Source organism: Takifugu rubripes, chromosome 22 (assembly GCF_901000725.2).
Source record: "Takifugu rubripes chromosome 22, fTakRub1.2, whole genome shotgun sequence".
In the NCBI taxonomy this organism is placed as follows: Eukaryota; Metazoa; Chordata; class Actinopteri; order Tetraodontiformes; family Tetraodontidae; genus Takifugu; species Takifugu rubripes.
In genome coordinates this window covers 2,898,754-2,914,559 of record NC_042306.1, presented here as the reverse complement: position 1 = coordinate 2,914,559, position 15,806 = coordinate 2,898,754, and the positions used below count along the sequence as shown (strand labels likewise).

Below are 15,806 nucleotides of genomic sequence, written 5' to 3'. Positions count from 1 at the left end.
CCTCCCAGAATGAGCCGCCGTGTCTGTTGAGGAAACCCAAAAGGGCTGAGTCAGAGATCCCATCTCTTCCGGAGGCTGGAGCGGCAGCGCTCCCCTTTGAAAAGGCTGCGTGGAAAGATCAGCGGGCATCTCCTGAGGGAGCTGCTGGGCCATACTGTGCTGCAGCGCCATGACCAAACAGCCCTGAGGCCTGCATGCTGCTCCCGCCGGGTTAGGCTGTGGTGTTTACTTTGAGAGGACTTTAAACCCTGCGCAGCCACCAAGATCTCTGTGGTTTCCCTCTTTGTCTCATTCCCAGTTTGCAGCTTATGATCACTCCCGAGACCACCGTTCGTACCGGAGCTGCACAAAACAACAGCAAAGCTCGCGCTTTGCATCGGTTTGTGAGCACAGGTCTGACGTGACCCTCACTCCAGATGAGAGCACAGGGAGGATTTCTGCGCTGTGGTGTTTATATGTCCTCCCTCACAGCACCATGGTTACCAGTCAGCCCGTGCCAAGGTAGGACCACCTCATAAACTTATGAATATTTGCTCATTTGGAGTTCAAAACCAGTGTACGTTCACGCACGAAGAGGTGTTTTGTGTGTTTCATCGGTGTCACATACAGGATTTCAGAGGGGCCACCAGCAAAACGGTGTAAAAAGATTGTGGAATTTATGGATGTGATTCTAATAAAAACGGCCGGCCAAATGAAAGTAAAGGCCACAAATCTGCTGTTGTGTGGAGCAGCACATTCCTCCACACTCAATAAACCTGCTGAATCAATATGTCAACGAGCAGGCCGATAACACAGAGGCCCGACGTGAATCTGAGAGATTCCGGAGATCTTTTCAGGTGGCGTTACTCGTGATCCACGTTAGCTGCAGGTCCTCTGAGCTGTGTCCTGTTCACGAGGACGCAGGGAAACAGCTTTGAGCCTCCAGGACAAACAGACGAGAGTCAGCTGGAAGGAGCCGAAGTTTTAAATGTATATGAAGTGAATAAAAAATGAAATTGAAATGCTGCATTTGCAGCTGGTTTCTTTCCTTATTTCCCTTTTACTTGTGTTTAGCCAGGACAGAAGGACGCCATGGCGGCCGATGCCTCGCGCAGAAGTGTGTCTGAGTGTGTCTAGGAGGAGAAATACACAGCTCTGTCAAACACGGGCTGATTCTAAAAGCATTCGCATCACCACAACAATTTATTGGAACCGAATTTAAATAATTTCTTAGAAAATAAAAACAGCCAGACAAAAAAAAAAGAGAGAGTTCAGATGAACAAAATATTTTAAAAAATAAATAAGGTCAAAAGAACTGATGACATAACCTTTTGGGAGGAAGCAAGAAACTGTCTTATTTATATTTAATCCTAACTTTTCTGGGGTTAAATGGCCCTGTTAGGCGGCCTTTAAGACTCCTTTACCTCACTGCTGGAGGACAAACACTGCGACCAATAAAGAGATCTGCCGATATTTGGCTCTGCACGTCAGATGCGCGCATCTTTTTGCCGGGATTCATCGAAACTATTGAAGTATTTCTTGCAGGCGGTCCCTTGGAACCACATCCTGTTATTAACCATTACTGCTGCTCCTGACAGGCGATGACATGACTGCTCAGAAATGATCTCACATTCTAATTTGAGTAGGAACGATCCACAAGAACATTCCTGGTTCGTGAGAATAAACGCAGTCTTCCGTGACTCAGTTGCGACCGTTTTCTCCTGCAGTTCGTCTCAAAAAACCTAAAGGTCAGCCGGCTTGTGACGATTTGTTCGGAAAAACCACCCAAGATGTTTCTCCCACTGCTACTTTGACTTCAGTACCTTAACGCTACCCAATGGCAGAGAACAATGATATACTGCCCCCCAAGAAATGTCTGAAAGATATTGATTATTTGCATTTAGTAAATAATTAACAACAACAAAAATCACTTAATGACATTGTCTTTCACATACCCTGTTCAAAGTTTCAGTCAGATACAGTAAGAGCTTTCAAAACGTGCAGATTCAACACTACTGTACTACAAAAACAACCAGTTATAAAGAGGGGGAAAATAAAACAATAGAAAAGAAGACATTGGGTTAACTTCTACTCTATATTGATATCTTTATTAACAATCATAGCCATGTTTTCAACAATGGAAGATTTATAAATATTTTTTTTTCTTTTTGATTCATTAATGTTGTCTTGGCACTCGCTGCATAGTTCCAGTTGTGGAATGAAACAAAAATCGAAATGTCTTTCAGGAATACAGCACTTTACGAAGCAGTGGTATCCAATCAAAATCTTCTCTTTTTTTTTTTCTTCACAGAGGAAATCCGTTATGTACACGATGTCTTTACTTTGAGGAACACGCTCTGGCTCTGTGCCGTGAGATGGGAGAGATATCAAGTGCGCTGCAGGTCCACAAAAGCATCCAAAGCAGGCCGCTTGATTAATCGTCTGTCCTGGAGATTCCCTTTGTATTTCTTAAAGCAACAAGATCTCCGAACCGTTCTGGAGACCAGCTATTCCATGCAGGGAAGGCCGCCTCACCCTCCTCTCCAATTCTTCCTGTGTCGGCTGTGAGGAAGGAAGCTAACATTTTCTCTGAATACTTCCACACTTCATGGCATCCAGAGCGAGGGGCCGGGGTCTGCAGTCCTTCCACCAGTTAGGTGCTCAGGCTAAGGCCATGGGGCACCAGGGTTCCCCCCTCACAGAAGCTACGTCTGAAGCCTGGGAGAGACCCACGCTGGTGTACAGGCCGTCCTGCCCCGGATACTTAACTGCAGAGCTGGAGCCCGTTCCCTCCCCAGAACTGGACAACACAGACGAACTGACCTGCGAGAGCCGAGCAAATGCGTGCCGTTAGTAGGGCTGCATTAAAAAAAAAAAAAACATATCTTCTATATGTTTAGATTTACATTTGTTCTATTTCAAGAGTGATATGTGTGTATGTGTGTGTGTGTGTGTGTGTGGGGGGGGGGGGGTGTCCATTTATTTGTTGCATTTAGGGAGCGTAAATCACCACTCATTAACTGAGTGGTGAACAGCTGACTGATGACTCCAATGATGACATATTTATTAGCAGCAAGCATCCTCTCACAGCATTAATGGACAATCACGTGATCCAAAAACACCTGCTACATTTGTTCACGTCAAAACTATTCCAACCATTATTATACGTGACCCTGCTTGCATATATCTAAAGTATAGCATATAATTCCATGTGCTACATTTATTGTTATTTTTTATTGTTATTTTTTTTTAAAAAAACCTTACCCCTGAACCTTGGCCGGGCGGAGAGCTTGTTTTTGAGCAGTCTTCAGAATTAGATGAAGATGTGGATGTGGGAGTCATGGAGACTGAGTTATTTCCTGAAATACATATTTTAAAAAAAAAAGTATATCAATTTTTCTATAAAAAGGCCTTTAAATCGTGTTATAAAAAGTAAATACGGTTAAAGGATCAAGCACTAACCAGAGCCCTTTGCTTTATTTAAAGTTTTTGGTTTTCTTTTCCTGGTTTGGATTCCTTCTTTCTTCATTGCCAGCGGCCGAGGTACCTGCAAGATGATTTTATGGAGAGATTATTGGCATAATCTGAAAATGAGCGGGGGGGGGGGGGGGGACGACGACGACCTGCAAGGTGTCCAGACTCACCCCGTGTAATTTTGTGTAGAGCCCACACGCGTTACACACCGGTTCCCCCTCCGCGTTCCTGCGCCACAGAGTGGTGGTGCTGGTCTGACAGTTGGCGCAGGAGAGGCCGATTCTCCGGGACGTGGACTGGGGGGGAATAAAAAGACAATTAATTCAAGCTAATTATAAAATGATGCCTGTAATATCGCTGATTGGAACTCTCATCCCCCAGCCAAAGAAAATATTTTAAGGCACACTTCACTAATTCAACTCCATTCATTCCCCATTTCCTAACAATAATATGAGCCCTATTATGAACTGCATTTAACCACCATTTACGCACAGGATGTTGGCGTTCACGGAGTCCATCAGATTTCCTTGTAAAAACTGCGTAATTAGAGTAACGTGTTGTTGTTTCAATAGATTAAGTGTATTTAGATATAAGTAATAACTGTCATAATGAGTGAAATCAAACGTTTGTCTGTCTATAGATGAGTAAATCTTCCTGACTGTTTATTGAATAAATAAAATACATTTAAAATAAACTTAAGATATTAAATCAAACTTAATTGTCCCGCGTAAGCGAAGGTTTAAATGCTTAATTTAAGTTATTGTTCAAGGTAATTTAAGAGGATTTTAAAAAATAAAAATAAAAATTAGACAATTGATCGGGCGGCGTTTTGAATTTGCGGACAATTACGTCCTCGACTAAAAGTGAAATTATGTGTGTTATGAGAATAATCTTTTTTTGCCACCCGTACTGGTGAACGTGCTCGCGTTTGTTTAAAAGTGTCACTTTTTCTGCGCTCGACGATGACCTCCGGCTGAAGTTCTAGACAATTAGGCAGGAAATTGACCGGTTAAGTGGTGTCCTGCTTACCGTCCTTTTCTGTGGTTTAATTAATGGCCGACTGAGTCCATTCATTTTGCTGTAAAGGCCGCAGGCGTTGCAGAGAAAGTGGCCTGTGCCGTCGCGCCGCCACAGCGGCGTGGAGATGGAGCCGCAGTTGACGCACTCTCGGCTCTCCCCCATGTCGTCCAGAATGTCTGACACTTGACAAATAAAAGCACAACCATCAACGTTTTGACATTAACCGGATATACCCGTCTCTCAACGTAATTTATCATTTGTCTAAATGGTTTTATTTGATTCAATACTGACTGGAAAAATGCGCGCAAAAAATAGAAAAATAGTTCTCGCTGAATTTAAATGACATTTTCTAACAGACTTATGGAAATAGCGTAGCTCATTCGGCTAAACTTAAAAAAAAAAAATTCTACCGGCCTATAAGGCGTAATGAAAGTTGATTTATGTTTGTTTTTTTTTTGTTTTTTTTGCTTACCTCCATTGGGTCCTCGAATCAAGGGCGCGCCCCTGCTCTGCAAGGTGTGGAGCATGGTATTATCGAAAGGTCCTCCGCCCCAAGGTGAGGGCAGCTGGGACAGCTGTGGTGCAACATAAGGAGAGTACGGACTGGCGTAGGTCCCGCTCAGGGGCCGAGACAGGCCGTACTGGTCTCTGCTGCCGACGTTCAGCGTGTTTGTGTAGCCGCCGTCTCTGGGCGTCCCGTTATTCATAGGCGGACTGGGAGGGTAGTGGAATCGACTAGAGGTGTGTGGGCTCCCGGTGCTGTATGAGGGGCTCTCCGTGGTGGATTGTGACCATACCGAGTGGCTGGAGACAGCGTGGTTGGGCTGCGCAGAGCCGCCTGCCTGCAGGTAAGAGAGACTCGGTATCATGGAACCCACTCTGGAGCTGGGGACGTAGACGGGGGAGTTGGGGTTGGAGTGCATGTAACCACCAGAGGAAGAATCATATCCAGTCTGGCTCTGTGCGGCGGCGATGGCCAGTGTTTGGTACATGTCGGTGGGATCTACAAGCAGGCCGGTCTTGTGCGCTCCGCCAGGGAGGACCAGTTTGCCGCCCTGGTCTAAATCCGTAAACAGCGGGATGTCCTCGACAGTGGTCAGGGTGTTGTTATGGTGTCCAAAGTGAACATAGGAGTGTAGTGATCTGCCGTCCGGGCGCCGGTGCCCCAGCGCGTCAAGGTCGCTCGGAGGAGTCCTAAGATCATCCGAGGTGGGTCCGTCCCTCCTGCTGTCACCGGGCAGATACGTCTGCTCTGCCGGCGACCCTGGGCTGCTGGACACTTCTCGCTTGACCATGGACCAGCTGTTTTCGCCCAGGTCCATCCAGGAGCACTTTCCATACAACGTAGGGGTTAATAAAAGTCGACAGGGGATGCGCTACCCTGTCACGAAGAAAAACAGGAGGGAGAAAATGGGATTTTACGCATGTGATGCCAAGTTAGGAATGTAAACCCGCCCCGCGAACATCTGGACAGAGCGGCTGACTTTCTGGAAATCCACCTCTGCCGAGACGCGTATTCATCTTAACAACCATCGCGCAAGGCTTCCCAAAATCTAGTAACCTGATTTAACTCTCAACAAAAATAAAAAATGGACTCTGTCGTCTCCGTGTCCAACAAAACGCATCCAGCCCAGCGACTGCCATACTCCCATCGGGCGCTTTTAAGAGGCGCTGGATCCGTATATGTCAAATCTCCGTCCTCCCACACACACATGCACACACAAGTAGACACACACATAACAGATAGGAAACAAAACGCAATATGTCTTCACAGCAAAAGAGATAACAGTTTGATAAGGCCCAATACAGATAAGAGCCCGAGAGGCAGGCAGGGCGATAAAAAAAAATACCCCAGAAATGATGATGTCGTTCCTGCGCTGCGCGACCACCGCGCCGACAGATGTTTGCCCCAGCTGCGCGCCGCGAGGAGGAACTTTTAAACGAAGAAGGGCAGTAAGGAGCAACATACCTGCTTAGTTTTGTGCCATAGGTCGTGCACGACGTTCCTAATAGTGAGCCGCTGCTTCTCCTGGAAGTACTGGGAAACGCTGGTGCGCTCTGACGAGGTTTATGAGAGGAGGCGCTTCTGGTGGCGGCGACTGCGGGAGGCGGACCAATCAAGTGAAGAGTGAGCGGCTGCGAGCACGATGGGGGTGCCAGCCTATGAAGTCCTCCAATCAATCACACGGAAAAACCCGAGGGGAGAGGTAGCGAGAAGATTGGATCAAGTCCGAGAGTAGAGAAATGAAATCAAAGTCCCGAGAAAGGAGTAGTAATAATTGATATTAGTATGATTGCCATTATTATTATTGTCATTAGGGAGTCCTCTCACGTCTGCTGTAGTTTAATTGCGTGTTCATGCGTTATTTTCCCTGATTTATTTTGTACATTTCAGAAAAAGAAGAGGAGAAATGCTCGTTACCGCTCTCTCCCCGTCTCTATAAATTTAAATTTACTCGTTGCGATTACAGTCAAAAGGTTTTAAAACAGTGGATGATTTATTTTACAATATACTTTTAATAGCGCCTGTTTACATTTGAACTACAGATGAACATGCAGCATTTCAGTGATTGTTTTGCGCCCTATTTTCAAGACGAGCCAATTTAAACCGTTTCCTGGCCGCATTAACAGCCCTGCTTTTAATTTCCGCTGCTATTCTATTGGCGCCGCAGACTTCATGCGCCGCCTTGTTGATTCTCGCCTTTATTTTCTCCGCGCTGATCAATAAATCTGCCCCCTTAATCAGTTTACTCAGGCCGGCCGCCCTCCCTCGGGATTAAATGGCTTCAGTTGTGCAGCAGCACAAACTCTCAGCACGCAGCGCCGCTTTGACGCGCGCTGATGCGCTCAGCCGCAATATACATATTTGCGTGCGTGTGTGAGGTGATCAAAAGTGTCGAGGTGTCAAATCGAATCATTCACTCATTTACAGGTGTGTTCGTGTTCAGGTTAACAAACAGTTGATCACATTCACGACTATTCAGCAGCTCTTTGTGTCTGTTTACATTTTGTCTGGACGGATTCCAAAGATCTAGGCTACTACTACTACTACTACTACTACTACTACTACTACTACTACTACTATTACTACTACTACTACTACTACTATATTACTCCTACTGTTACTTCTACTACTGCAGCTTGAATTAAGTAGAATTCAAATGATTATAGCTGAATAATCATTATTACGCGTACATGTTTAATAACCACTGATATTACGCACCAATGTATCAGTTTTACTCTTGCAGAATTGTGTTTTAATAATAATATTACAGCTCCGTTGAGTCTTTGCTACTTTCTGCTCACTGTTAATTCTGATTTACTGGCACTAATACTCCAATCGTCGTGGCTTCGGTTGAAATAAATCTCTTTTAAAATCGCAGCTGTTATAAAAACTGATAAAAGGCCACTTCATTTGTCTTTTCTCATGCAGATTAGTGTCTCTAGATGATAGTGGAGAGTCTGTTGTTGATTAATAACGGGACCTTTCACTGCTGCTGAAATTCGAATGTTTAATGTGGCATGAATATAAAATCAGCGCTCGTTCGTTTTAGGGATTATTAGAGGTGTGTTGTTCAGGGTTGCTCTCAAACATGTGGCAGAGGGGAGCTTCGAGGGTTCTAAGAGTGTATTTTTTTTATCGGGGGAGTAACCAAACCCGGTGCTACTGTCCCCCCTGGCCTGTGGTCTGTGGGAGCGGTTGTCAGGGAGGTGCGAGAATACAAAATCCTGTTGTTTTTCTTCTTCTCTTCATAGCCGCCCCCCCACCCCATCCCCTCTGTCTTGTGTCTGACCGCTGGGCCGCTGGCTGCAGCGGAGCCTCGGTGTTGATGAATGAGGTGTTCTCCACAGTCATGTCAGGAGTGTGCTGCTCGGACACTCTGGGCCTGTGAGCAGAAGTGGCAGGACGCCGCCCTGTCTCCACATTTATCCACAGACGGTCAAACAATGCTGAGAAAACCTAATCATCTGATCCCACATTTCACTGCAACATAAACAGGTCCTAGTCCTAATATAAATAAGGATTTTCCAAAGTTAAACCATCGATACGCGCATTATTATTATTATTATTGTAATTATTATTATTATTATTATTAGTAGTAGTAGTAGTAGTAGTATCTATAAGACAATCGATTGTTGATTTATTTACCGAGTGCTACTGCGTTAATGATTGATGAAATTATTAAAACGAATAATAATTCGAATTTTGGACTTGGTTTTAATTTGAAAAGGAACTTCGATGATTTTCGATAGTTATTTAGTAATCGTATTAAAAACAACAATACGAATATTCGTTTTGTTATAAAAGCAATAACATTGGAAAAATATATATTAAATGTCCGAAATATTTTAACCAATAATATTCCAATAGTAACGCTTTTTTCCATCCTCCTGTTCCTACTTATTCTAATGAGGGAGGACGGCCTGACGTTTATCAGAATCCTGATTCTTTCAGGTGTGCAGCATGACGCTCGACCCTCTTCAGGTGTCACTGGTTTATGTACCGATTTGATAATGATTATCTCCGACACTCCAGCTATAGAGCTCCATCTGGATTAGCCAATACATCTGCAATATGCACCAAGATAACGCTGCTGCAGGAAGGACGCTGATTCAGCCTCTGTGACAGCTCATCTGCTCTTGATGGAGCATAAATTGTGTTATTTTGTTGAACTGTTTGGATAAATGAGCCTGCTGGCGCTTTAAAAGCAACCTTAATATTCACTAATCACCAACAAGGCAAGCAAGCTGACTATAATCCATACATGTTTGAAATAATTCACATATTTTGCACATTCTCAAATTAAACATAAGTCACGGGGTATAATTAATTAGCTGATACTAGATGACATTACTTAATGAGCAACAGATAATTTAAAAAAAAACAAACGTTTTAATGGCGAAGCTTTATTCCTTTAAATATATTTGACAACACAAATATAAATTCTATGAACAAATTCTAACAAACAAACAAAAAACCAACAATAATTAATATCATATGTCCAGTTCAGATACACATAACACATCACTTTAGTTAAGAACCAACTCACAACAGCAATATTTTTAACACTTTATTTATATTATTGTCCTGGAGTAACGTGAAAGGAATAATTGGATTTTTAACTGCATTGAAAAGTATTTATCTTCTTTCCATTCCCTGGTTGATGCAGCAGCTCAAAGCCATCTGCAACCAGCAGTTTTATAAACTTCTGCATGGAACCGTGGAACCGTGGAACCATTTCCTGCATGTATTTCCCGGCTGCCTTGCTGCCGCCGAGCCCTTCGAAACCCCACAAACTATTTGTCCTCATTTTTATGGAAGACACAGTTAAGTTTTATACGTGCGCGGGCCTGTTCTCTTCCTGGCTTCCACTCTTCCAGGACTGCTGGAGCAAAGACTGCTGGGAGGCCCTGAGCATCAGGCCGTCCTGTTTGAAGTGGTAGATGATTAAACGGGTCGCGACAGGTGTAAAAGCAACCTTTGTCATTTTGGACGCGCACCGTCCTTGCTTCCCGTGGCTCACCCACAACGAACACCCGGCTCACCTGCCTGTGTGTGTGTGTGTGTGTGTGTGTGTGTGTGTGTGTGTGGATGTTCTGATGTTATTGATTGATCACGTTCCCATTTTACTGCAGAGAGGAGACAGCAATGAATGTGCATTTTGGATATGTTTACTTTTGTGTTATTATTTGTGCCTCTGACAGTTGCTGTTATCAGTTACACAATGTGACATCAGCCTGACACAGGCGTCACGCCGCGTTTGACCCCTTCCCTTAACTTTGGCTCTAATCATTCAACACGAACATGTTCCGTTTGTGCTGCTCTTGTCTGTGAAGCCCTGATATCGCCTGTGATATTTCTGCTCTACAAAGATTTAATAAACCAATGCATAAGTGATATTTAGTGCGGAGACAAAACAAATGTTTTGCAGGGAAAAGAGCCAGTTGCGATATGGCACAATGGGAATGCTGGAATTATTACATCAGAAAGAAGCAAAATGGAGAAAGGAGGGCGCCCCAGTTCTGGTTGGTATAACGGGGAGTCTGACTCATGGTGCGTTGGTAAAAGCTGCCTTGTGGATGAAATCCCAGCTTCCTGGAGTCACCAACCACCATGTTTTGGAGGACTTCAGGGAGCCAGGGTCATTTTCTGCTATTACGTTTGGTCCCGAGTCAAAGAGGAAAGAGCTAGTAGTCAGATAAGGGACCCCTTACCACCACACACACACACACACACTCACTCACACACTCCCCATCCATCATCTATAAATCTGTGTTTAAAAGGCCGTCAAAACAAGATAAGACAGAAGTGTACAATTCAACATACTTAGCCGCTAATTGCGTTTGTGATACGATCACGATTATTTCATGCCGTGTAGGACTCTTTTAAGGTGCTTTACAAGCAGCTGGATGAGTGTGTGTGTGTGTGTGTGTGTGTTTGCTGGGTTCTATTTCACTTTGCTGCAGTTCCCGCAGGCAGCCGGAGCATCTTCGCCAACCGGTGCCTGTAAGTATCAATCACCCCTGCACGATTAGAGATCAAACACGCTCCGCGGCTGGAAAACGACGCCTCTACTGTGGTGGAGATTCCGAGGTCATGTTATTGTTTCCACGCTCGCATCTCCGTCCTGCGGAGCCAGGGCCCCGCAGTGTGTTTTGTCTCAGGAGGGAAGGTCAGGTCCGCCAGTACGCTCTGTGACTTTCCCCTGAATCAGCTGTTTGCAGGACCGGCCTGAGAGAAAGCAGCCTTGGACGGGAGGCGACGTCACTGATAGCGAAACGGAGACAACGTGGAGGCGAGTGGGTGGAGGCGGCGGTGGCGGCGGTGATGGAGGAGGGGTGGATTCATGGACCTGGCACTGGAGCGGAGGGTGGGGAGAGCAGCTGGCAGACCTTGCAGCCCAACTCTGCCCTTCAAGGTCTGCGCGAGTGTGAACCGCTGGGTGAAAACAGACAAGCTTGTGTGGAGAAACAAGAGGACAGACGGCCCAAAACAGGTGCCAGCTCAGACTATTGATCGGGAAAACAGGCTGTTCAGGGTTCGAATCCAGCTCAGGCGTTCAGTCTAACGTTCACCCCGAGCCTGTGTGGGGTTTTCCACCCTCCAAAAACACGCACATGAGGGTGATTTGAGTGTAAACTGTCCAGGGTGTGTGTGTTGTGTGTCCTGTCTAGGGTGTGTTCCTATCTCTCACCCAGTGAATGCTGGGAAATATATCTAAAAAAATGGAGAACAGATTTTTGACGGGAACAGTAAGCATTAGTGAACTAAAGTTTATTTAGCTGCTTAACTTTCCAACCATTTGGTGACCATGATGAGATTATTGGGGGACAGGAAGTAACACAAAATAATCAACAATGATGCTGGATGCAATCAAAAGTCCGCAGACAATCTTGCTTTTGGGGCGGGCCTGCAGCTAAGGCACCTCCCCAAAATGTTCTTCAATGTTACCCACATTAAACAACAGAGATTTAGCATTTATGAAAAAAAAAAAATAGCAAAGATATGCTGCAAACCAACGCTAACGTGCTGCGGAATAATGCATCTCCAGGCAGGAAGCCTTGAAGTTTTGGCCCGGACCTTCTGTAAATAAGTCCTTTTCTTTCCTGGGGAAAACATGTTCCAGAACTTTTCAGTCAGGAGAACAAATAAGCCCTCTGGGATCTGATAAGATTCGAGGTCCGCTCAAAGAGGTCTGGAGCCCCACCAGACGGGGCTGAGTTTGCAGAGCACTCGTCCTTCTGTGACTCCGGCGTTCCCGTCGCCTTCTCCTCTGCTTTGGTCAGCTGCCAGACAATAGAAATATTATAAGGCTGGGTTTCTACGGCGATGCCGGAGCGTCCAGCACCACATATTGGCTGGTGCCTGGGACATGTGTCCAGGCTAATCCCAACCTGAAGCCCGCTTCCGTTTCAGAGCCACATTCAGAGCACATCACCTTGTGTGAACACACCAGCAGTGAACTAAAACACCAGCACTGTTAACTTTCTCCGGTATCCGACACTTCCAGAGCCCAAGGCCATATCAGGGCAATCTGCAGCACGTACGTTTAAATTCCTTATTGTGACTCCTGCTGTACGCAGCAACAAAAGAGTGAGAAAGACATGGCTGGCCTGCCTCAGCGCCGGCTCGCTTCACAATCGGGCCGCGCTTCCGCTCAGCGTCAAAGTCACGTCCGCATTTCGTAAGAAAGCTGCTTTAAAAATCAAAGTTGCACGAGCGTAATAGACATTTATACAGGTGTCTGATATTGAAACACTTTGTGGATATTTAAATTATATTACAAAGATATTACAAATGCTAATCCTGCGGCCGTGCCGCTCAGACTCCACTAAACCCAGTGTTTACAGATGTTCTCGTTGCTCCAGAATGCCGCGTCCGTGCAGGCAGACGGGAGTCTGCGGTCTGGACGGGCTGATAACGGCCGTGATTCATTGAAAACACAACGCTGATGAATGGAGGTAATGATTTTTGATGGTTCCTTCAGAGGGTTCAGCGGAGCCCTGGAAAAGAAAATTGGCATGTTGGCCCATTCCAGGGATTTAAACCAGCAACCTTACAGTCAGAAGTTCTCATACCTCATCAGTTTGGTCAGCACTGTAATGACTCCACATTTCCTCGCTGCCCAGGGTGTCATTAAAATTTGATGTGGTAAATAAATACATGAAAAGCTATAAAAATGAAAATGGAGAACATCATTGGAAAATAACAACATTAAACATGGAAATTGGACTATCCCATCTTATTTCCTTTCATCAGAATGAACAAAAAGGACGAGCATAATATGTAACTGCTCAATAGTGGTGTTTTTTATGATAGAATATTAAATATATGGCCAAGGAAAGTCCTTATCTTCCTGCACCGTGTTATAAATATTACAACAGCATATAATCTCCCTGCTGTGACTTATTCATTAGCATCTTCTATAATTTTACCTTTTGCCCTGCAGGGTGAAAAACCCCGAGCAAAGACATTTCCTCGTAACTTTGCACTGTACATATTTACATCCCGCTGTTTTATTGGCCGAAAGGGCAAAGGTCACTGTGAAGGTCGACGAAGTGCGTCTGCGTGGGAGCGAAGGAAGCCAAGAAGGATGATGGGATGGAGAGGAAGAAGCGGAATGAGTTACGGTGGGAGGCCGTTATCCGACGCCACGCATGGGCAAGGCTGGTGTGAAATGTAGCATTGCAATTAGCAATAGCGCTTTATTATTAATAATGATAATAATAATTATTAGTCCAACAGAGTCCTCATTAAAATATCAATTGACTTAGGTTTCCTAATTCTGAAGAAAACACAATCATTTTTAACATTATGTTGCAGACAGACCCAAATATTCTTTTCAACACCACTGATATTCAACCTTTTATCCATTTTGTAAACACAAGCTTTATTTTGCTGTACATTTCACAGTTTTTTGCTCAGCAATTCTCTGCTTGTACTCAAGTGTGAGTATTGGGGGGGTTAAGCCCTGTTGTAGTAGCGCATACACACCTATACAAATACACACCTATAGGGGGTTCTTACCTGGGTCTCAAGAGCAAAAGGTGCTAATAAGTAACAGTGTTATATGGCCGTGTTAATGGTTAACGTGGGCCCTAGACACTGTGCCCCCGGCCCAGGCACCTGCAGCCCCTTTTACAGACATCATCCATGGAAAGAACAAATAGCCTGAATGCTTGATGGGAATATTAGTTTATCATAGCTATAAATCTGAGACGTATTGATCAGTCAGCATTATTTCAGAATGATGAGTCAATCTTTTGTAGCTGCGATCTCTTGCTGTTAGCTCCATAAAGTCCCGGCGTGTCTGAATTTAACACCCAGTTCCTCCTCTCTGCCAGCTCTGCTCCGAGGGTCATATTAACAGAAGTGAATGCTATCGGTCTGCTCCGCTCCCCCACACGGCCTTCAGGCCGCGCACACAAGAAGATTTGACAAAAAGCCGCTGTCAAACTCTCGCAGCCATTTCTCTGCATTGTCTCACCGTGTCTACACACACACACACACACACACACACACACACACGAGCCTGCACTGGCATGCACAGGTCCAAACAATAAAGCCTTATGCAAACGCACGGTTCCTCCTCCCTCGGCTCCAGATAAATACCAGCAGCATAAAAATCAAATTCGGGTCAGGATAACCTCGCGGTGACCCACGTGGAGCTGCTCCTCTCACCAGCTGGCCTGGGGTCTCATCTCAGCTGCCAGCTGTGCCAATTCGCACACACACACACACACACAGATCGCTTGATCACACGGGCACCACATTTCGGCCACGCACGCTTTTGTCGGGTGTGACGTCTTTTTTTTTAACGCCACCATTTTGTGACAAAACTGAATTGATCGGGTCTCAAAGTACGAGAGCTGGACCTGAACGTAATGGCAGTGACATCCAGAGTGCACATAGCGGTGTTAATGCTTCTCTATCCGGGCCGTTGGGGGTATGTGTGTGTGCACAATGCAAACAGAACCTTGTACCGGGGAGGCTAACCACCAGCACTCGCTAGTGTAAAAAAATCTGGGCTAATGTCTATTTCTCTCACTAAATTGTTTTTTGATAAGGGAATATCTGAAGATAAGTGCTGTTGCTGTCCTATCTGAAAACCGGAAGCCAGTTCGATAAATCTCTCCTGTAATCTAATAGTGGCCTCGGGCAGTAGGCACCGTGGAGAGAATACTCCTTCCTGCACTGGGCTGGAGAACAGCGAAGTTATCTAACCTGTCGGCTTATAAAACACGAGGAGATCTTAGGTTCATGGTAAAATGATTAGGACTCGCTCACACGGAGGCTTTGTTTTCTGTACCTGATGCAGGAGACATGATGACGCCGTCATATGGAAACAGCTTCAGTAACTTTCATAGCATTTTAAAAGGAGTTTGGAATAAACCTCAAAGATGTGTGTGAAATATGTAAAGATGCACTGAAGAAGCTTTAGATTTTTGCATCATAAATATGCTCTTAGAATATATTTATAGATCCTACAGTAAAAAACAATGGGCCCAAAACTGAACCCTGGGGTACACCTTTCTCTGTAAATGTTCTTTTTGTTTGAGGGGCGGGGGTGGGGGTATTTTTAAGACATACAGTTAAAGTGGTTGGCTAACAGAATGTGTTCCAGTTCATAAAAACACACTGTGGACGACTTTAAAAGGTCTGAAACGTCATTTTCCCGAGTTTTGATTCGAGTGACCGGTGATTTTTGTTACGTAATTCACTGATTTAGACACAAAAACACACAAAAAGGAATCAGAAATACTTCTATCACCCCCACCCCACCCCCCCTCCAGATCTTTTTCTAGGACAACAGTTGACTGGGGTCTCTCCC

At 45.0% G+C, this 15,806-nt stretch overlaps 1 protein-coding gene and 1 long non-coding RNA gene across 4 annotated transcripts; one reads left to right on the top strand and one right to left on the bottom strand.

The window, feature by feature from the left end:
* The first annotated feature begins 9 nt into the window (after positions 1-9).
* Positions 10-1,705, top strand: LOC115247949 (uncharacterized). Its single transcript, XR_003887002.1, has 2 exons — positions 10-210; positions 299-1,705. It is a non-coding gene; the product is annotated as an uncharacterized lncRNA (long non-coding RNA).
* A 201-nt stretch (positions 1,706-1,906) lies between these two features.
* On the bottom strand, positions 1,907-6,578 carry gata6 (GATA binding protein 6). 3 transcript variants are annotated; one of them, XM_011616176.2, is made up of 7 exons: positions 6,443-6,578; positions 4,946-5,854; positions 4,483-4,655; positions 3,624-3,749; positions 3,442-3,526; positions 3,244-3,338; positions 1,907-2,802 (listed from the first exon to the last, which is right to left on the bottom strand). In XM_011616176.2, the coding sequence occupies exons 2-7, from the start codon at positions 5,793-5,795 to the stop codon at positions 2,641-2,643; spliced, it is 1,491 nt and encodes a 496-aa protein (XP_011614478.1). In that variant the 5' UTR covers positions 5,796-5,854; positions 6,443-6,578; the 3' UTR covers positions 1,907-2,640. The 3 variants fall into 3 exon arrangements, with proteins under 3 accessions (XP_011614478.1, XP_029686914.1, XP_029686912.1); XM_029831054.1 differs by lacking the exon at positions 6,443-6,578 and adding an exon at positions 6,324-6,339; XM_029831052.1 differs by lacking the exon at positions 6,443-6,578 and having other exon boundaries at positions 4,946-6,213.
* Positions 6,579-15,806: the final 9,228 nt, after the last annotated feature.

Bases quoted from the DNA above. Each gene is read 5' to 3' on its own strand.
- gata6 (XM_011616176.2), bottom strand. From the start codon at position 5,795: ATGGACCTGGGCGAAAACAGCTGGTCCATGGTCAAGCGAGAAGTGTCC. The intron at 3,527-3,623 runs GTGAGTCTGGAC...ATCATCTTGCAG, and splicing joins TCTACACAAAATTACACGGG to GTACCTCGGCCGCTGGCAAT. The intron at 3,339-3,441 runs GTTAGTGCTTGA...TATGTATTTCAG, and splicing joins AAATAAAGCAAAGGGCTCTG to GAAATAACTCAGTCTCCATG.